The sequence below is a fragment of the Zootoca vivipara genome, chromosome 6 (assembly GCF_965207765.1).
Source record: "Zootoca vivipara chromosome 6, rZooViv2.hap1.1, whole genome shotgun sequence".
In the NCBI taxonomy this organism is placed as follows: domain Eukaryota; kingdom Metazoa; phylum Chordata; class Lepidosauria; order Squamata; family Lacertidae; genus Zootoca; species Zootoca vivipara.
Window position 1 is genome coordinate 3,546,171 of NC_142589.1, and position 21,852 is coordinate 3,568,022.

Consider the following 21,852-nt stretch of genomic DNA (forward strand, 5'->3'; position numbering starts at 1 on the left):
CCATAGGTTAACCTTGCGCTCCTTTTATCCATCCTGAATCTTGCAGCATTCTGCATCATTGGATGCCCACCAGTTCTAGTGTTATGATACACGGAGCAACACATTTCTCTATCCACTTTCTCCAGGCCATGCAGAATTTTATATGCCTCTGTTATGTTGCCTCTTAGCCTTTTTTGTCTAAACTAAAAAGTCCCGAACTCCATATCTTTCTGCAGGGGCCTCTCTGGTCCTTGCAGGCCCCTATAGCCACAGAGGTTCAGCGACGTCACCTCAGCTGCTGAGACCCACAGGCCACCCAGCTGGTCTGATACTTGTGCCCTCTATGGGAGGTCGTTTTGGGACAAAGCCTCATTTTCTGTGTTGCTGTTCTTGCTGCTTGCAGTGGTGGCAGTCTATAGAGCTTCAGTCTGGCTGAATTAACAGTGCATCATCACCACTGCTTTAAACCTCTTTTCTTCTCGCTGCCCATTCCATTGCAACACAAGGAGGAAGCCGCCAGGCTTGTGTGTGTGCGTGTGCCTGGGATCACGTACTTAGCAGAGTGAATGAAAGGCAAATGGATTCAGCTGGGGTGTTGCCAAGAAACCCAGGCGGGCATCACTGCTGCTGCTTGCTCTCTCTTCTGTTGGAATTCTCCCTCCCCCCTCGTCTGCTTCTGCTGATGGTTAAGCCAGGAGAGAGAGAGAGAGAGACCGCATAAGCTGTCATGTGAGATCCAGAGCTGATGATCTGCTTTAGAGGGCACCCAGTTAGGGAACCAGCCACATGCCCACACATGTGGGTCAGGCGCCCACACCCTTTCCACTCCCCCCTGCCACATCATGCCCGTGAGATGGCAAGAGAATCGGAATGGCAGATCAAAGCTTGGCCAAGTGTGTGTGTATGCGACACAGCTGTGCATGTTAGGTACGGATGGGAAGAGCATGCAGCCAACCAAGGTCCTTAGCAGCACATTGTAGTGGTAAGATGGGAGTTGTAGCTCAAAATGTCTGGAGAGTCCCAGGGTAGGGAAGGTTGCTCTGACGCATCTGCAAAAGAATCTATAGAATTACATAAGTGAATATAGGGGTGCAGCTAAAAAAAAAACCCCAACACATTCATAGCCTTCATTGTTGCCAAAATTCTGGTTATGTCTATTTCAGAGCCCAGTAAGCTGGCTCATCTATTAAAATGTGCCTTATTCAAGGTTGATCCTGATCCTGAAAGAGCCCAGAACAGCATCAACATAATTAAAAACATTACCAAAATGCAAAACAAACAAAAACTCTCATATATACCGTGTTTCTCATATTATAAGACATGTCTTATATTTATTTTTTCCTCAAAAACACACACTATGGCTTATTTTCAAGGGATGTCTTATTTTTTTCCTCCTCCTCCTGCCGTGGCCAGCATTGCTGCTGCGCCTATCACTATGTCTTATTTTCGGGGTATGGCTTATATTCCTTGAATGCTTAAAAATCCTGCTATGGCTTATTTTATGGGTATGTCTTAAAATATGAGAAACAGGGTATATATATATATATATATATATATATATATATATATATATATACACACACGTCAGTTTCCAAACTGCTAAAAATACCTCACCCCACAAGGACTCGAGACAGAGGACTACAGGGAAGCTTTCAGGCTTCATCTAAGTGCTAGTGACGTAATGAACAGATGCACTTCATGGGGGGGGGTGTCCCAAAATTGGAGTGCTGCTACAGAGAAGCCCTGCTGCAGGTCTCCACTACAACCCCCCCCCGATCATTCCCCTTGGTACAACCACAGCAAGGAGAAAGGTGGTGAACACTCCTTCACTGGAGGTTTTTAAACATTTGGATGGTCTCATCTCAGGGATTCTTTAGCTGTGATTCCTGCACTGAAGGGGGTTGGACTAGATGACTCTTGGGTTCCCTTCCAACTCGAAAACACCATAACTCCATGTTTCTTAAGGGCTGGTCAGTAATGGGGGAGACCATCTTTTAAGTACTTGGGCCCCAAACTCTTTAGGGTTTTGTGCACTAGTGCCAGCACCTTAAAGGTCACAGGCCATGATGTGCTTTCGGGAGCAGCAGGGACACATGACCTCACCTTGCTGCCCCCTTTAACAGCCTGGCAGTTGGCTGCAGCTTCCAGAAAGTCTTCAAGGGCAGCCCCAGATAACGAGCATCTCTATTACTGCCGTATGCTTAGTCAGATCATTAGTCCCATCCCAGGCAGAGATAGGCGAGACCCTTTTAATTGGAGACACCGGCGATTGAACCTGCAAACTTCAACATGCAAGGCAGGTGCTCCAGCAGTGAGCTGTGGACTCAGAACTATCTGCTCCTTTTAGTAAGATAGAGATAATAGTATTGGCCTTCCTTATTGCCTAGAGGTTGTAAAAATGACAGAGATAAGGTTTGTGAAGCCTTTTGATATGCTTATCAAATGTTCGGAGGATGGGCAGTTGGAAGGGGCAGCCAGCAACTTACTCGAGACTGCCTTTTGTTAGTGAGTAGCATATAAACTTTGGAATTACGTACACAGATTTTAAAAATTGGGTTTTCACCTTCTGCTGGCAGAAGAGGCAAAGGAAAAGTGTTCTGCTTCCTCCTCTCTCAAACTCTGGAAGCAGTTGCAGATATAGAAGTCAATTATTCGGACTTCAATGTGGAAAGAGAACTGCTGTGAACAGAAACTTATACAATGGTACCTCAGGTTAAGAACTTAATTTGTTCCAGAGGTCCGTTCTTAACCTGAAAATGTTCTTAACCTGAGATACCACTTTAGCTAATGGGGCCTCCTGCTGCTGCCGCGCCGCCGGAGCACGATTTCTGTTCTCATCCTGAAGCAAAATTCTTAACCCGAGGTACAATTCTGGGTTAGCAGAGTCTGTAACCTGAAGCGTCTGTAACCTGACGCGTCTGTAACCCGAGGTACCACTGTAAACACAGAGAATGGGCATCTACAACACCACTGCTGTGTGATTTATTTTGGGCTACACTTAAGAACATATAGTTCAGCCGTGATTCCTGCATTGCAGGGGGTTGGACAAAATGAGCCTTGCGGTCCCTTCCAACTATAATTCTATGATCTTGTTACCAACTCTGCTGGTCAGTAATGAGGAGCTCCTACCAAGGAAAAAAGTGGCAGGCTTCCTCTGTTCTTTGTTACCAGCATCTGCTACTCAGAGGTAGACTGCTTCCTGCAGGGAAGTTCCATCGAGTAACTGTGACTAATAGCCACTAGAGCAAAACCAGCCAGAGGTCCATCTAGTCCAAGATTCTGATCTCACAGTGCCTATGGGAAGCCATGTTGCCAGTAGCCACCAATAGCCCTTTCCTCCATAAATTTGTCTAATTCTCTTTTAAAGCCACCCATGTGGGTGCCCATCACTGCCTCCTGTGTCAGTGAGTTCCATAGTTTAACTCTGTGCTGGGTGTCCACAAGTTCCAGTGTTAGGAGAGAGAGGGAAGAAAACTTTTCTCTGTCCACTTCCTCCATGCCATGCCCGCATGCGACATCTTGGAATCTTCTATCATGTACTCACCTTTTCCCTAGGCTAGGTTACAGGTAGGTAGCCGTGTTGGTCTGGGTCGAAGTAAAATAAAAAAATTCCTTCAGTAGCACCTTAAAGACCAACTAAGTTTTTATTTTGGTATGAGCTTTCGTGTGCATGCACACTTCTTCAGGGGGGATCACTCAGAAGGGTGGTGGAAGTGGGTGATTGACTGACTGATACCTGTTGATGACCGAAAACTTTTGCATGAAAAAGCAAGGGTTGAGATGGCTGAAGATCGCTTATCATGTATAATGAGATAAGAATCCGATATCTCTGTTCAAACCAGGTCCCTCCATGGTTTTGAGCTTGGTGATAAGTTGTAATTCAGCAACTTCTCTTTCCAGTCTATTTCTGAAATTCTTTTGTAGTAAGACAGCTACTCTGAGATCTTGTATAGAATGTCCTGGGAGATTGAAGTGTTCTCCTACTGGTTTTTCTGTCTTCTGGTTCCTGATGTCAGATTTATGTCCATTTATCCTTTGGCGTAGGGTTTGGCCTGTTTGTCCAATATAGAGAGCTGAAGGGCACTGTTGGCATTTGATGGCATACACAATGTTAGAAGATGAGCAATTAAATAGTCCTGAGATGGTATGTTGGATGTTGTTGGGGCCAGTAATGGTGTTGTCCGGGTGTATGTGGCAGCCCTAGCCCTAGGCTAAAAAGTCATAAATGCTGCAACCTCTCTTCATAAGTGAGCCACTCCACCCCCTTGATCATTTTGCCAGCCCTTTTTGAACTCTACAATATCCTTTCAGAGCTGAGGTGACCAGAGCTGTACTCAACATTCAAACTACAGTTGTACCATAGACTTGTATAACAGAATTATTGCATTGCATTCATTGCATTTATATTCCACCTTTTCTCCAATGAGCTCAAGGTGGGGTACATGATTCTCCTCTTCCTCATTTAATCCTCACAACAACCCTGTGAGGTAGTTTAGGCTGGGAGCGGAGGCAGTGACTGGCCCAAGGTCACCCAGTGACCTTCATGGCTGAGTAGGGATTTGAACCCTGGTCTCCCAGGTCCTGGTCTGACACGCTGTTATAGAGTAGTTGATTTGGTTTCCTTGCCCTGTCTACCACCCTGCCTCTCCAAAAGATCAGACCTTTTGCAAATTTTGCAAATGCCTTGGGAAGTCTGGGGAAAGCCTTGTTTTGACACATCATCCAAGCTCCCTGCAAACAAATAAAGAGGAATGCTCAGCATATACTTGGTCTGGAAACAACTTGACTTTGTTTAATACTGCCCTGAAAAGCTCTTTAGTGCTTCAGCGTGTTTAATTGTAACTATTGAGTCCTTATCTGATAATACAGTGAGGAAAACCTTCTGGTTTCAGGTGCAACTGAGCTTGTTCCGGCTTGGCTGCTGCTCAGGTCGGCCAAGGGGAAAGTAAATGCCAGTCACAGTAATTTGTATATTTGCATAGGCAAGGAGTGATTCATATTACTGTACCAAAACAATTGACCTTTTCAAGCACTCTATCCTCTCGTGCAGTTAGGGTTCCCTCAGAAGTTCATAGATTCTCCTTTATTCGTTTTTTTAAAAGAGAGGTTGGATGGCCATCTGTCAGTGATTCTTAAGCTGTGATTGAAAAGGGGGTTGGACTAGATGACCTTTGGAAATCCCTTCCAGCTCTACGATCTATGATCACATGAGGGGAAAAGGGGGGCATTCTCCTCACTTGCTCCAAACCCTTAGCCATGCTCTGATCATGCAGCCCCACCCTTTTCCCCCGTGGGGGCCCCTGGGCCCTTCCACGGGGAGCCTGGGGCTGTGTGGTGGCTCCCGATGCCATTTGGAACCCAGATTGTGCAGGGTTCCCAATTATGGGGTGACCCTACCGTAGTTGTCCAGAGTTGGCTCCCTGCTCCAGACCTTCCACACCTGTAGATGGTGGGGGGGGGGCCTGACATGACAGCAGGGGTCATTAATGAAATTCTATTTTACGGTGGGTGGCCATTTACTAGAACCTGTGTTGAAAATCTTTGCCAGTAAAGTGGTTTCCCAGATGCTTCATGGAGTAGCGATATGGGGCATGGATCCAAATGCTAACAAAGCCTTAGAAATGCTTAGAAATGGTTCCCACATATCAAAACAGAGCACATCTGAGCTACCGTAGTTATCTGACAAAGCTCCCACTTGCTGTAGTAAGAATCGCTTTTACAGAATTACGATTCCAATCGATGCCCTCAGTGGTGGTGGATGGTCGTTACGGCAAAGTACAGTACAAGGAGAGACATTGTCTGTGTGGACAACCTTGTGTGGAGAGGACCTGTACCACTATTTATTGCAATGCCCACTATATCTAGAACCAAGAGACCGATTTATAAAACCCCTGCTCACGAATGGAACACACTCAAACAGGGTGGAAAGGGTGAAATGACTGCTGAGTGATACTGATGACTTTGTAACTTATAAAGGAGCGCTATATGCATTGGCAGCTAAGAAGATCGGGAGAAAAGAACGAGATAAAATAGTGGTCAATTGCAAAGGGGATTCGGACATCTAAGCTGGCACATTCTACCCGAGAACCCCTTGCTATTATATCGTATGCAACAAATAATTTTTGGGAGAAGTGATCGTGGTTCATTGTATCTGCAGCGCCTGATGTTTTTATGGGTTTTTTTTATGGTTATTGCTGCTTCTCTCTTTGTTCCCTTTGTGAATGATGCCATGGCCTTTGGCTAGTGCAAGAAAGTTGTTGTTGATGATGATGACATCAGGGGTGGGACCTGCGCTTCCAATCACTTGTTCTTCTAACAGGATGACTCATCAAAAGGGGTCTTGTCTCCCAGGCTCATCCGCACAATGCATCACACTGCTTTAAACAACCATGGCTTTGCCCAAAGAATCCTGGGCTGTAGTTTGTTAAGGTGCTGAGAACTGTTAACAACTCCTGTTCCCCTCCCAGAACTACTATTCTCAGTGTGGTTTAACAGTCAATCTCTCTTCCCAGGGAACTCTGGGAACTGCAGCTCAGGGAGAACAACTCTCAGCACCCTTAGCAAACTACAGTTTCCTGGTTTCCGTGTGGGGAAGCCATGGCTGTTTACAGTGGCTTCATGCTGTGTACAGGGGCCACAGTCTTAATACCAGATAATTTTCTAATTTTCAAACTAAAAGGTAAAGGTAAAGGAACCCCTGACCATTAGGTCCAGTCGTGACCGACTCTGGGGTTGCACGCTCATCTCGCATTATTGGCCGAGGGAGCCGGCGTATAGCTTCCAGGTCATGTGGCCAGCATGACAAAGCAGCTTCTGGCAAACCAGAGCAGCACATGGAAACGCCGTTTACCTTCCCGCTATAGCGGTTCCTATTTATCTACTTGCATTTTGACGTGCTTTCGAACTGCTAGGTTGGCAGGAGCTGGGACCAAGCAATGGGAGCTCACCCCGTCACAGGGATTCGAACCGCCGACCTTCTGATCAGCAAGCCCTAGGCTCAGTGGTTTAACCACAGCACCACCTGGGTCCCTAATTTTCAAACTAGCAATGTTTAAATGCACCTAAATGGATGAATAAGCAAGCCTCCCTCCCCATCCCCAGTCTGATGTCCTCCAGATGTTTTGAATTACGACTTCCATCAGCACAGCTGTGTGATGCCAGCACTGGTGGGAGCCCAGCTGTTCTGGCTGAGGCTGATGAGAGTTGTAGTCCAAACCATCCTGAAGGGCACCAATTTGGGGAAAGCTTTTCTCAGCTGACACCACATGTCCATGCTGTATGTCTCGGCAGCCAAACCATTGGTCCATCTTGCCCAGCACTGACATCGCGGAATGGCAGAAACTCTCCAGGGTCTCAGAGACAGAGAGAGACAGAAAGAGACAGAGAGACAGAGAGAGACCTTTTCTAACAGAATGAGTTCTTGAGAGAACCTTAAGAAAAACTGGAGGTGTCAGAGATTGAACCTGCACACAAAAAGGGGTTCAGTGACTGAGCTGCTGCCCCCACCTGCCCCCATGTTTTCATTACAGTTGCAGAAATGTCCCTCAGCTGCTTTGTGAAATCAAAATAAATAAGTTGCATCGAGCCTCCTGCGTTCCTCCCTCCTGCTGCCACATGCCAGTTTTACCCTGGAGCAGAGCAGGACTAAGAGCAAAACTCCCAGCGTCCCAAAGATTCTGGCTTGTTACATTCACAGGCAAGCCTTTTGACGGTAGAGGGGTGACTTATTTATTTATTTGGCTGCTCATCATCGCTCAGCTCTGGGATTAAACTGCTTCCTGCTACAATCCCGTATTTCTCTGCCTCAAGCCCAGGCAGTGACCTCCCTCAGTGAGTCTCGTAGATGCGCTCTCTCTCTCTCTCTCTCTCTCTCTCTCTCTCTCTCTCTCTCTCTCTCCACCCACTCAGTCCGTGTTGAGCAAGTCTTTAAAGAGGGAACTCCAGAGCAGGCACCACATTCTACACAACTGAGAGAGAGGATGGCTGGCAGGGACCTTGAGGCCATGGACCAGGAGATCTTCAACCAGGTAAGAGCACTCTCTCTTCACTTCTAAGCATCTCTCCTTATCTGTTTTGGTGAGAGGGAGAAGCAAGCCAGGCTTCAGGTTTTACAGCCCACTTGAAAATAAAGTATCTTTAATAGGAATACAGCTTAGGCAGGTGTGTAATTTTCAGCTTCCTGGAGCAAACAGGTAGCTCATCCTTCAGATGAATTTGGTGCAACCCTTTTCACCATAGGTTTAAATACTAACGTTCCAATCTAGTGCTTCCTAGTCACTTGCAGTGTTTATAATCCTGAAAAGTTCAGGATGAACACAGCTTGCCTTGCTCCATGGTGAATTTTCAGCTTGTGTGTTTTTCTCTGTCTCTGATTCCTCCAAAGCCTGGTAGGAAGGAAACACTGTATGGAAAATGTAGCGATCAGTGAAGGGAAATATAAAATCTAGATAGACAATGCAAATATCCTGCATTGTCCGGGATGTATGTTGACACCCCATATGTTGAAACTAGTGTCTAGTTATGCATGATTCTGTTGACTCTACAGGGCAACATAAACTGATAAACTAGAGTTGTGTAGATACAGAAATTGAGGCTGGAAGCAGAGAATGGTTTTTAAAGAGAGCAGCGTGTGAATGGACTATATGCAGGGTGGGGAAGCTGTAGACCTCCAGAAACTGGAGGTCCATTAACCATGGTGGTCATGACTGATGGGAGTTTGAGTCCAATGATACATGGATGACTTCTGGAACTGTATTCCTGGAGTAAATATATGAAGCGAGCATAAGGCCTCTAGGAAGAAGACTTGGAGAAGCAACTTCTGTTAACAGAACCCAGGTGTCAAACCCATTATGTTTTCTGGTTGGATTTTGGTTCCAGTGTAACTGAACTGGCTTGGTTCTGGTTGAAGTTTGCTGCCCTTAGTTTAATTCTACAGACAGGTGTTTCCCCGAAAATCTTGCTGCTGGTAGTAAGTGATGCAAGGTTCAGAATAGCAGTTTCCCCACAAACACTGAGGCTTAAAATAAGCATGTAGTTCTGTCTAGGGGGAAGAGAGCGCTCCTGGTTACAGTATTATGAAACAGACAAGATGTTATTAAATGTGACCATGGCACACATTTACTGGTTGCTGGGAAAGGAATAACATGTTCACCCTTTTTTTTTGGGGGGGGGGAATGCCTGCAAAAGAAACAGTTCAGAAGTTTACACAGAAAGATGTATCTGTAATAATTAGCTTTGATTGCAACATTGATTGGTTAATTAATACTGTATACATGTTAACAGTGGACTTTTAAATTGGAGCTGCCCCCATGAAAGAGGGATCAGGACTAATTGCATTGTTCTGTTACAAGTCATTCTGCTTCAACTCTTGATTCGAGCCAAGTATTGAAGAGGGTTTGCCAAAGAATGCATTAATTGTCTCTGTGTTAATTAATTAAATCTACATTAAATAGTTTCAGAATCATTCTCTTTACTGAGATACAACAACATTTGTTTTAACTGCGTAATTGAGCATTTAGATAAAAATGAGAAGAGTCAGTTAAGCAAACACATTCAACCTGATGGGCATACGGAGCTTTCTCTCTGCTCAGTGCAGACTGCCTGGCTTCAGCCAGAGAGTAAATGCCTACAGTTCAACAATGTCCCTCCTATCTGGATGTGTTCAGGTTCAGGCTCAGCGTTTACATGCAAGCCCCCCCCCCAATTCCCCCCATTAGTCCTGTAACCTGTCCTGCTGCCCTCAGGAATGGGGGTGAATGCTGCTCCATTGCTGCAAATGCAATGGGATTCACCTGCCAAGCTGGTTGGATTCTTTCTGTCTGATGAGAGCATCACCTTTTACTTTGCCTTCATTGATTTATTTCATAGAATTTATATACTGCTGGATTGTTGTTCTTGTTTAGTCGTGTCCGACTCTTCGTGACCCCATGGGCCGGAGCATGCCAGGCACTCCTGTCTTCCACTGCCTCCCGCAGTTTGGTCAAACTCATGTTCGTAGCTTCAAGAACACTGTCCAGCCATCTCGTCCTCTGTCGTCCCCTTCTCCTAGTGCCTTCCATCTTTCCCAACATCAGGGTCTTTTCCAGTAGAAAACCTCAAAGTGGTTTACAGGCAGAAAATGCCTTGGTCCAGCCCTTTGTGTGTGTGTGTGTTTTGATTTAAAAGTACATCTAATGCACACTTAAAGCACATGACTTCTGCCAAAGAATCCTGGGAACTGTAGTTTTCCCATAGCAGAGCTACAACTCCAAGCATCCTTAACATGCCACAGTTCTCACATGGAGGAAGGGCTTTCCTACTAGGGCTGACATACTGACAGCCCAGTCAATCACATGCTTTTTCTGCTTAGAGACACATGTGAGGGATGTCTTTGCCATAGCTAGTTTTTTGGAATGTCTGCGTTGCGCAGAGATTGATAGAAATGCCTCTGTAGGTTCAAGGAAGTATAACGTGTGAGATAGACAGGAAAGAGTGTGTGGCTTTGAATTTTGAGCAGGTAATGTTAATGGGGCTTGTGGCTGGTGACTTGTTCTGAGGAGGGAGACCCCCCAGCTGGGGTGCCACCAGAGAAAAGGCCCTGTCTATAGCCTCCATGCTCATTACCTCCACGAGTGGAGCATTCAGAACAGAGCCTCCACAGGCACATGAAAATCAGGCAGATTCCTAAGGGATCAGACCATACCATGGTCAGTCTAGCACTTTGAGTTGGGCTTGGAAACAAACCTGTACAGGTATTTTAGCATTGGTGAAAATGCTTGATTCTGCTTAATGTTTCTCTAGGAAGGGGAGCTGCTGGTGCAACATCTGTAGTTCATTCAGGGGGGTATGAACCAGGTGGACTGGCTGCATTTAAAAATACTCCCAAGCTACAAATCTAGAGTTAAAGAATGGGAAAGGTGGTCTTGTAGGCCATTTCGTCAAACCTCTTGCTCAGTGCAGGAGATCCAGATCTAACAGCATCCCAAGCAGAGGGCTGCCTAAAGACCTCCAGTGAGGGAGGGCCTACCACTCACCTCCTGCAGCCCCACCCAGAAGCCTTCATCCTGACATGCTAGCTTTTTCTGAACAGCTTTGAACACGATTTGTCATTAGCACAGAACTCGTTTCCTGATGGTGATATTGTGTAATGATAACAGACGTGTACATACTTGAAACATCTACCCCAAAATGAAAATGCATTTACTGAGTCAAAGAGAACTATAAATAACTGAGATCTAGTGATTCAACTAGACCCCACAAAAGGGGGACGTGCTTTCCCCACCTGCTTGGGGAAGGAACATAGCGCAGATTGTGGAGCACCTGCCTTGCATGCAGAAGTCCCAGGTTCAGCCCCTGCTAACATCTCCAGGTATAGGTGGGACAGGTACACCTAGGAGCCACTGCCAGTCAGAGCAGACAATACTGAGCTTGATGGATTCATGATCTGACTCAATATGTCACCATTTCCTGCAGGGCACCATTAATATGGCAAGAGAGGGGGAGGAGATAGATATGCTACTTTGACAGCATAGGAAGCTGCCTTATATTGAATCGGACCTTGAATCCAACTAGCTCAGTGTTGTCTGTTCTGACTGGCAGTCGCTCTCCAGCACTTCTTGCAGGAGCTTTCCCCAGCCCTACCTGAAAGCTTTGAGGGTATTGAACCTGAGAACTTCTGCAGGTGCATCAAGGCAGATGGCCATTCCCTGACCTGTTCTACTAAGTGGGGTATGTATGTATGGCAGTTTGGGGTCCAGGTTTTGACAGAGCCTTGGGCAAAACACCCTCCCTAGCCCCACACTCAGTGTGCCTACCTCCTCATTGCAGCAGAACCAGGGGACTCTTATCTGCACCGCCCAGCAGGAGCCCCACCAGGCATCTAGGCCTGGTGACACAAGACCTGGTGTGCTCTGTTTTGTGTGCAATCCAGATTTGCCACCTGACTGCCTTGGGTCCTTTCTCAACGTATTTTCATTTTCAAAGAACTGACACAATTTAGCTTCCCTTCTTTCATAGCGTCCGTTTCAACATGCTGCAACAAATAATTTAGAAAGCACCACATATTGCACTAGCCACTGTTCAGGTAGTCGTGTTGCATCCATTATGCTCTACAGAGGACAGTCCTCTATTTAAAGTGCTTTTCCAGTCCAAGTTTGTTTTGAAAAGAAAGAACCATAAAGACAAAGATCAGTGGGTCTTGAAGTTGCCCAACAGCAGTGAACAGCTGAGGTCACCTGGTCATTATGATGAGGTGCTTTTTATTTAAAACTTATAGCAATTATTTCTAAATTTGCACCTGTGCCTATAAACTAGCACATACAAAGTTTATGCATATGTCTCTTTTGCCCGTTTCCCTTTTGGAGCAATGGATCTCCTCTGTTTTGATCAGGCATACCGGTAAGTGGTCATTCTGTGGAGCTCTCAGTGTGCAAATGGTACTTCAGAAAGTGTGCATTGGGAGGGATAAGGAGAAGGCAGGCATGTATGTTTATGGAGAGACAGGAGGGGCTGCATCTGGGTACTGACAGGAAGCCTGTATGTATATGTAGCTCAGGAGAGGCATTGCATGATCAGAGAGATGAGAGAGTTTAATTATCTTTGCAGCAGAGTTCTGAACAGAGGTGATGGGGGCTGACATAAGGCTCTGGAGGTGGACATTGCATTATCTTCATTTGCTGTTTTCTATCAATCATTTGGCATATTGTTTTGCGGGCTACTATTCTGACACTATTGCACTATGCTGTGTGGGGAATGTGGGTTGCAAATATTAAATGAAATCAAACAAAAACAAGGAACAACAGAGCACAGAATTGTATGCCAAGGGGGCAGAGAGGAAGGGACATGTTTTTGCCCACGCAGGAATGGGAGACGTAACATGACTCTTGAGGAGGAAGATGATAATTTTGGCCTTGGACCCATTGAGTTTAGATCAGCCTTCCCTAGCCTGGTGCCTTCCAGATGTTTTGGCCTAAGAACTCTAATCAGTCCTAGCCAGCACAGCAATAGACCTGGGAGACCAGGGTTCTAATTCTGCCACTCAGCTATGAAGCTCACTGGGACACCTTGGGATAGTCACCGCCTCTCAGTCTAACCTAGCTCACAGGGTTGTTCTGGGGATTAAATTGAGGAGGGGGAGTACCATGTATGCTACCTTGAGCTTCTTGGGGGAAAAGATGGGCTAGAAAAGCATAAACAAATAAGTAAGAGGGTTGCTCAACCACACAACACTTCAGGCAAAACTCATCATTGGCAACAACAAATGTGTTTACATATTCCAAATCAGAGAGGTTAGTATGGTAAATAGAAGCCAAGTACATTTTCCATCCAGGATCCCTTGTAAATCACTTCTATGGATTGCTGGACTGTCACCTTAATCTCCTGGATTCCTAGGAGGTACGAAATGCTTAACATCTTGACAGAAAGAAATTTCAAAATTCATATGGCAGGGAGCATTCATACTCTCCTTATTGATATTCAAGAGAGGGGTGGGTTTGGCCTACCCGATCTTAAAATATATTACGAAGCCGCGTGCTTTTCATGGATAAGAGATTGGTTTTTGCTCCAAAGAGCGGACCTCCTAGACATAGAAGGATACGACTTAAGATTCGGCTGGCACGCTTATTTGAACTATGGTAAGAACAAAGTTCATAAAGGATTCACTAACCACATAATAAGAGGTTCCCTGTTCATGGTGTGGTCAAAATACAAGGGACTATTGGAACCAAAAACACCATTGTGGATATCCCCTGTGGAGGCCAAGGCGGTCAAAAAAAAAAAAAGAATATGGGAGGAAATTGGATTACCTATAAAACATTGTTGGTGAGTGAAGAGGGTCAATTTAAACTAAGGGCGTATGAAGAAATAAAAAACAACCTAACAAGTTGGCTAGAGTACCATCAGTTAAACGAAACTTTTAAACAAGATAAAAAGAAGGGTGTGAGGGACAGGGGATATCGCGAAGTCCCTCCCCTCCTGAGTTCAAGCCCATCCCCGAGCGCAGGGGAAAGCAGGGAGAGTTCCGATTCCAGTGGGGAAGCAGGAAGTCGTGTCCGAGGCTCAGACAAGGTAGCGGAGCCAGGGTCCCAGGTGGGACAGGAAGGGGCAAGCAAGGGGGGCAGACCCATCCCCCCAACTCCGGAATTGCGCAGAAAGCGGAGAGGGAAGAGGATGGGTCTACCAAAGTTGTTATGTTGGAGAAAAACGCGCCAAACGCCATTCGGAGGTTCTGATTCAAGCTGAGAAGATGTGTCCTTGTAAATAGCATTGCCTTCAGCACTGTAAATACGCAGCACCAATAAAAGATAAAATGCAGAGCTGTGTAGAGTCGTTACTCTGAAGTAGCCCGCTCCGGCCACTGTGACAAAGGGATTTAATATACAACCAACTAGATTGGAGAAAGACTTGCTGGGCAACAACAACAAGATTATATCAAAAATGTACCGCCTCTTCCTTGACTGGGAAGTCAAGGAAGAGGCGGTGAAGGAAGTTATGATAAAATGGGCCCAGGACATCGGCCGTACGATAATGATTGATGAGTGGGAAGCCCTCTGGAAGAATAGCATGAGATTTACAGTGTCGTATTCCATCAAAGAAAATATGTGCTGGTACCTCACACCTGCCAAACTCTCCAAAATGTACAAGAATATATCGGATCGATGTTGGAGGTGTGGGGAAGCGATAGGGGATTTTATGCATATGTGATGGGGATGCCGGATGGTTAAAGACTTTTGGAATATAGTAAATGAAGAAATGAAAAAAATTTTTTAGATTAACCTTCCAAAAAACACCAGAGGCTTTTCTGCTGGGAATCCTGAACAAAGACTTACCTGTTAAATATAGGGAGATCTTCTTATATGCATCAGCTGCAGCTCGGTTACTAATAGCGGCCAGGTGGAAAGGGGACACTGTCCCAACACTCAAAGAGTGGCAAAATAAATCGTCAGATATGGTAGATTTGGCTCAACTAACAGATAATTTAAGGGGAAACCACAAAACAGGCGTTTGCAAAAAATGGGATGTGTTTAGAAGATACCTGCAGGAGAGTAATAGTTATAACGTAATTTCCATGGCAGCCTTAGAATGACTGGCTTATAATGTAATATTAGAGAGTACAAGAGTTGTCGGTATGATTAGATTTATTGACGTACAAAAGAGATTATAAGAAGATGAAGAGGAAAGTATGTATTTTGCAAAAAAAGATGAGTTGCGCTACGGGAGGTGACGGGAAGTCAACAGTATAATAATAATACCAATTAATCTGTTATTTTTGTTTGATTATTAACCTTTATTTCAGCTATTTGATTTCGGACATATTGTTTTGCTAGTTTGAAATATTTGTTTTGTTTGTCTTGTTTTAAATACCAATAAAGTTTTAAAAAAAATCTCCTGGATTCTTCTTGGCAGAAACACAGCCCAAGTCCAGCTCTATGATATCAGTTTGGAAGACTTTATTTATTTATTTAAAGTAACTAGCAAGAAGCAATCTATGTAAGTGACATTGACAGATGAATATATGATGTTATGAATGTCATTCATATCCTTTGCTCTGTGCTTTACATATCCTGCTTGCAATGCAAACTGCCCTCTGGATGAAGAAGCCAGCTTTTGACAGCTCTGGTTATGACAAGCACACTTGAGTAGCACTTGAGGAGGAGGAAAGTGGAAAATAAGCAATATAGGTGAGAAGAGAGGCAGTCACTCAAAATCTGCATTTCTCCAGATGTTGTGATGCTGTTTTCCAACTTGCAAAGGATCTATGGGAACGAGTGCATTGGTGTACTTATTCCATCTTTTGACATGTTGTGATGCAGCCATGGGTAACATGAACCCAATGACTTCTTTCTCACTGCAATGTGTCCTCAGCACAGCGCAATCTCCAGCAGCAGAATGGTGGTTGTGTGGCATGTATGTGTGCCAAACCCACCCACCCCCACTCACTTTTCTCTCTGAAATCCCTCCCCAGGTTGCCTTTCTGGAACACCTATTAGTGGTGGGGTAGAATCATGGAGTTGGAAGGGGGCCCCCCAAGGATCATCTAGTTCAACTGCCGGCAAGGCAGAAATCAGAGCTAAAGAATCCCAGACAGATGGTCCTCCAAATGCTGTTTAAAGACCTCCATTGAAGGATAGCCCACCACTTTCCGAAAGCATCTGTTCCACTGTCAAAGAGCTCTTGCCATCAGAAAGTTCTTCCTAAGGTTTAGTCAGAATGTCCTTTCTCCTCATTTGAATTTGTTGGTTCAGGTCCTCTTCCTGGAGCAGCAGATAACAAGCTGGCTCCATCTTCCATGTGAACAGGTACTGTCTCTGTCTCTCTGTGTGTATGTAGGGGAAAGAGTTTCAGTTGGACCTTAAGTACCTCCTCCTCCCTTGCAAATTGTTCCCTCCTGAGGAGGTGCTTTGCAGAAGTTCCTAGGCTAAAGTTATGCTTGGTTCTGCAAGGCAGGAGCTTAGATGGAAAAAGGCAGGTGGGGAGGTCACTGGAGGGGAGCTGAGGAGCGGTGGGTTTGTAGTAGTAGCACCAAGACCCTTGAACCTTCTTCCTTGCGGTGGCAGTGTGGCAGCTGGCACATGGGGGGAACGGCTGGCCAGAGCTTCCTGATCCCCTGATACGGCCAGAAATGGGGTCTAAAGATCCAGGAGGGGCCCCTCTGGTCTTATGTAGCTTCTGCAGTGGTGGACCTTGGGGGGGGGGTCCTCAATTTTTATTGACACCCTGTGGAACACCAAAAATTTGGCATCCCTCCTACCTCTCACCTTCCATTCTACATCATAGTTGTAGCGCCCCCAAGGCTCTTTGTTGTGTTCCCCTAAATCTGCCTCTGGCTGCTGGCTCTTGTGGACTCTGCATGGAAACCGGTGGGGAGCTTTGTGCATTCCTTCAGTTGCAAAACACACAAATCACACTTCTCTCCTGTTCAGCCATTATATGCTTTGCAACTGCACTTGCCTTCCTGATAAGCTGGAACAAAAAGCAAAAAAACAGCTGGCCGACATGGACTGCAAGAAGAAATACTTTGAGCATGTGCAGTTTCACACTGATAAAAACTCGCAGCACCAACATGACTACAGGAATAAAATGGAGGTTTCTGCTGCTGTCTTGTTTCCTGATGCTAAACATTTGGGAATTAGCACCCTAGAAAAGCTTTAATAAAAATAACAAAATGAGCATTTGCAACCATAGAATCATAGAATCATAGAGTTGGAAGAGACCACAAGGGCCATCCAGTCCAACCCCCTGCCAAGCAGGAAACACCATCAAAGCATTCTTGACATATGGCTGTCAAGCCTCTGCTTAAAGACCTCCAAAGAAGGAGACTCCACCACACCTTGGTAGCAAATTCCACTGCCGAACAGCTCTTACTGTCAGGAAGTTCTTCCTAATGTTTAGGTGGAACCATGTTCATGCTCCTTGGCCATTCCTTGGCTATATGTTTTTTTAAGAAAGAAGAAGGAAGGAGTGATGCTGCAGCAACCAGCATCTGACCCGATGGACCCTGGCATGTGTAGAACATCTCAGGTGCTGATGCTGGGCCTGTCTGCTGATGCCTCCTCCAATCTCTGCTGCTCTCTTGGTCATTGTGGGCCACAGGACCCTGCACTTTGAGGTGAGCTGCTGCTGCTATCAGGACCAGTGGTCAGTCTCGGAGGACAAATGTTTCCACACCATTTTGATTGGGCAGCTTGGCAGGCATGTGGCAGCTTCTAGACCAGCATGCTCAGATTACAAGGGACAGGGAAGTTTCTGACCTGGCCTTGCAGTTCTGCCCACACGCTCTTTCAGGGAGGTCTCCTGCACAACAGATTCTTGGTCTGGTGCACAAATCCCAGGTGAATTGCATTATTATTTATTATTATTTATACCCTGCCCATCTGGCCGGGTCTCCCCTGCCACTCTGGGCGGCTTCCAACACACATCAAAATACATTAAAATATTATAGGGTATAGGGTGTGAAGGAGCAAGACTGAATGATTTTTAAAGTGCCTCCCCCAGCTTTTCACAGCCACTCCAGATCTCTTCTCTCAAATATGAAGCCATTGTGGGCAACCACGAGTCCTTTTCACACAACTGAGCCCCCGGAAAGGGTTCTCTACCCACCCACTTGCTCTGAAATGCAACCACAGCTCTTCTGCTCACCCACATTTGCACCCTCTCACCTGGGTGCAAAAGGGCTGTCACGTGGAAGATGGAGCAGGGCTGCTTTTGATGCTATGGAGGGTTGGAGGACCAAAACTACTGGATTCAAATTACAAGGAAGGGGAATCCCACTAAACCTTTGGACATCCTCAGAAGCTGAATGTTGGACAATTCAGGACAGATAAAACAATGTCTTTCTTCACACAGATCATATTAAACTGTGAAACTCCCACAGGAGACAGCGATGGCCACTAATCCTGATGGCTTTAAAAGAGGTGTAGACAAATTCATGGAGGACAAGGCTGTCGATGGGTACTAATCATTAAGGCTACATTGTCCATGGCTGGAGGCAGCAATGCTTCTGAATACCAGTTGCAGGAAAGCACAGGAGGAGAGAGTTCACCTTGCACCCTGCCTGCTTGTGGGGTCTCCCACAGGCATCTGGTTGGCCACTGTGAAGAGAGGATGCTGGACTAGATGGGCTATTGGCCTGATTCAGCAAGCTCTTATGTTCTTAGTGGGTACGTACTGCAGTCGGGGTGGGGGGCATAGCTGCCAAGTTCTCCCTTTTTTAAAGGGAAATTCCCTTATGCTGAATAGGCTTCCTCGCGAGAAAAGGGAAAACTTGGCAGCTATGGTGGGGGGCACTCCTGTACTGATACGTCATGTGTGCTTAGTTTCAAGTGGGCTTTCGCTTTTTTACTGACTGATCCCTTTGCACGCACAGACATGCACTTACGAAAAAACACATTTTGTCTACTTCTCTGTGGGAAGGGGGAAAGTAACTTTCTGACTGATGCGCAGTCCAGCCAAGTGACACTGTCCACAGCCATACTCCCAGAAAAGGGAGAGACCTCAAGTCATGACTGACACAAAGGATAGGCAGTCAGCTGTGAGGAAAGCTGGAAAAACCAGCTCCCTCTGAGCCCTGTATGGGCAAGGAAATGTTGGGTGTGTTTTCACACCAAGATTACTGGCATCTGGATCCCCGCTTATGTAAGTGAATCAAGTCAGATACAAGGCTCTCCAGGGACTTGGACAGAGAAGCACCTTCTCCATTACTAGGGTAGCTGCCAGGCCTGGAAATGCCAGGGACTTTTCCTGGGACCTTCTGCATGCAACGTATGTGCTCTGCCAGTGAGCTGTGATCCCTCGTTGTCAGTATTCTTCATCATGCACCTCTGCAGCAATACTGATCTGTCATATATATGCTCACACACACATGGTGCTGTGTCCTGGCTCACTCTGATCATCACCTTACCATTCTCCCCACATTAACCCTTCCCCACCCCATGCAACTACTAAGTGCCCCTTTCACCTTCCCAACACCATTCCAAGATTGTGATGTGATACCACAAATCCTCCAATGGGGGCTGCGTGATGACAGCATTACACTTTTATGTATATAGGCAGATACCTATATATTGACATACTGCCCTCAGATACGAGGGTGGTAGGGCCACTTATGCTCCTAGAGCCTAGAGCTCTGCCTTCCTGTACAGCCAAGCAGGACGATTGCTTTGCTCTGCCTCTTCTCTACCCTTTGGAAACTGGCCTGACTAACATTGTTTCTATTTCAAGAAACTGTAAGATGACCAGGACACATTCTGTTTCACTGCTGTGCTCCCATTGCTGCTGCAGTCCTGCTTACTGGGATCACATGGCTTCTGCTTCCGGTGAGATCTTGTCAGAACACAGAAGCCACTTCTTCTTGCTTCTCTAGTGGCAGCAGTGATGGGTGGCTCATTGCGATGGGGAAAGTGAGGCAAAGCTGCAGCAGCAACATCTCACAAGAGCTCAGTCGACGCTGCTTCTCTGGAAGTGGCGTGTGTGTGTGTGGTGCCACGCTCCCAGGATTCTTCCACCTGAGGCACCTTCAGAGGTTTCCCCTAAGGGATCCTGGGAGTTGTGGTCAGACTCTTTTAGTAAAAACACCTCACTTTCCAACCGCAGAACCACACGTTCCACAGATCCTCAGGTGGAAGCCATGATGAGGCTGCTTTTTATCAAGGGCAAGGCAGCCAGAGGGTTGCTGCTCTTACCCATGGCCAGAATCTGCAAAGGCAAAGCTGTATTACAATGGCTGCTGTCCCTTGGAGGTTGCTTCTCCTCTTCCCAACCCTCCCCTTTCCCTCCTGCATCATGTCTTTCAAATGTGAGCCTGAGAGGAGGAGCTATCTTAGTGCTGGCAAAGCAAAAGGTTGGGCAGCTGGCTTGCTTTGTCAACAGTAATACATCCAGATTTGGGACAGTTAAAGGAAAGTACGTCTTTATATTGTGCATAGTTAAGCTATGGAACTCACTCCTACAGGAGGCAGCGATGCCAACCATCCTAGGTGGCTTTAAAAGAGGATGAGACAAATTCATGGAGGAGGAGACTATCGGGGCTACTAGCCAGGACAGCTCTTCTCTGCCTTCATGCTCAGAGGCAGCAATGAATCCCTCTGAATCCCAGCTGCCGGAAACCAGAGTTGCTCCTGTGCTCACCTCCTGCTTGTGGGCCTCCCATTTGGGTTGACCAAGGTGAGAACATGATGCTGGGCTAGATGGATTGGGAGTGAGAATGCCGTTCATATTTTATCGATGCAAACCTACCAAGATGCTTGAGAAAAGGGCTTAGCTATCCGCTGTTCTTTGTATGTATCTTATTTGAAATGGGTTTTTTTTAAAGTCATGTACAAGCAAAGGGCAGATGTTCTCCATTCTATTGAGCCTGAGTCACGCAATCATTTTGCCTGGGGTTTAGCAGGAGACAGTGAATGACGTAGTGTCATGCTGAAAAGATTAAACGGCATCAGCATCTGTGACAGTAACAGGCTTGACTTCCAAGGATCTTTCCCTATATAAGGGCCAGATCAGTGTCTGGATCATCTGAGAACAGGATGCTGAACTGGAGGGACCACTGTCTGGTGCTCTTCTGGTGATGAATCTCTGCTTGGATTTGGACCACATTAGATTCCAAGGGACTTCACATAAGAACGTGCCTCTTTCCACATCAAAAAGGGTTCCAGCCTAGAACCTTTTTATTTAAAAAATGTGGCAATAACTCCCACTCCCAACTCTTCTCCTAAACAGTTTTCTTTGGGCAGGGGTCTTGTTTTTTGTGTGGAGTGGCTTCCAACTGTATGAGCCTACTCCTCCTGTACCTGTATGGTTCAGACACACCTCTAATGTCCTCTGGGAGAACAAAGTCTCCCTCTCAGTTCTGAGCTAAATGACTTGCCTTAGAGAGTGATTGTGAGGGACTGTAAAACCCAGCCAAGGTACTGCTGTAGAGAGGGCTCCCCAGGAAGTAATAATTCTTCTGTGCCCTTTACAGCATTCAATAAAACTGCATTGAGGGAGGCTATATTTAGACAGGACAGATGCCCTGGGAGAGGCTTTTGGATTTGCAGGGCACAGTTCAAGGGAGAGGAGGACAGCCCTTTAAAAGGGGAGAGCTATAAAATTACAAAGTGAATCACCATGAAGAAACTAAATATTTATTTCTCAGAAAGCAATCAGGGTGGAAAACGTATGTTTTTTTAAAGCACAAAACACAATTTAACATTTGTAGAAAGAGGCACTTTAACTTTCCAGTGCACACTTTCCATTTTACAGTGGATCAGGTGTTGCCGAACTTCCTGCCCATGGCCCAAAATTGGTTCACAAGGCCATTTTCTCCAAATCATGCCAGCAATGGAAAGTGGCAACAGTAACAGGCGTGGCCTGTGAGGCCTTGTGGCAGTGATAGAGAGTGAGGGCAGTAGTGGACTGCGA

General features: G+C 46.0%; 1 protein-coding gene across 1 annotated transcript in view; it reads left to right on the plus strand.

The window, feature by feature from the left end:
• Positions 1 to 7,942: 7,942 nt before the first annotated feature.
• LOC118087010 (hexokinase-2) overlaps positions 7,943 to 21,852 on the plus strand; it is a 56,839-nt gene continuing 42,929 nt past the window's right edge. The window contains exon 1 of the mRNA XM_088671444.1: positions 7,943 to 8,006. Coding sequence (XP_088527570.1) covers positions 7,959 to 8,006 — 48 coding nt within the window. The 5' untranslated portion in view covers positions 7,943 to 7,958. The remainder of the gene's footprint in view (positions 8,007 to 21,852) is intronic.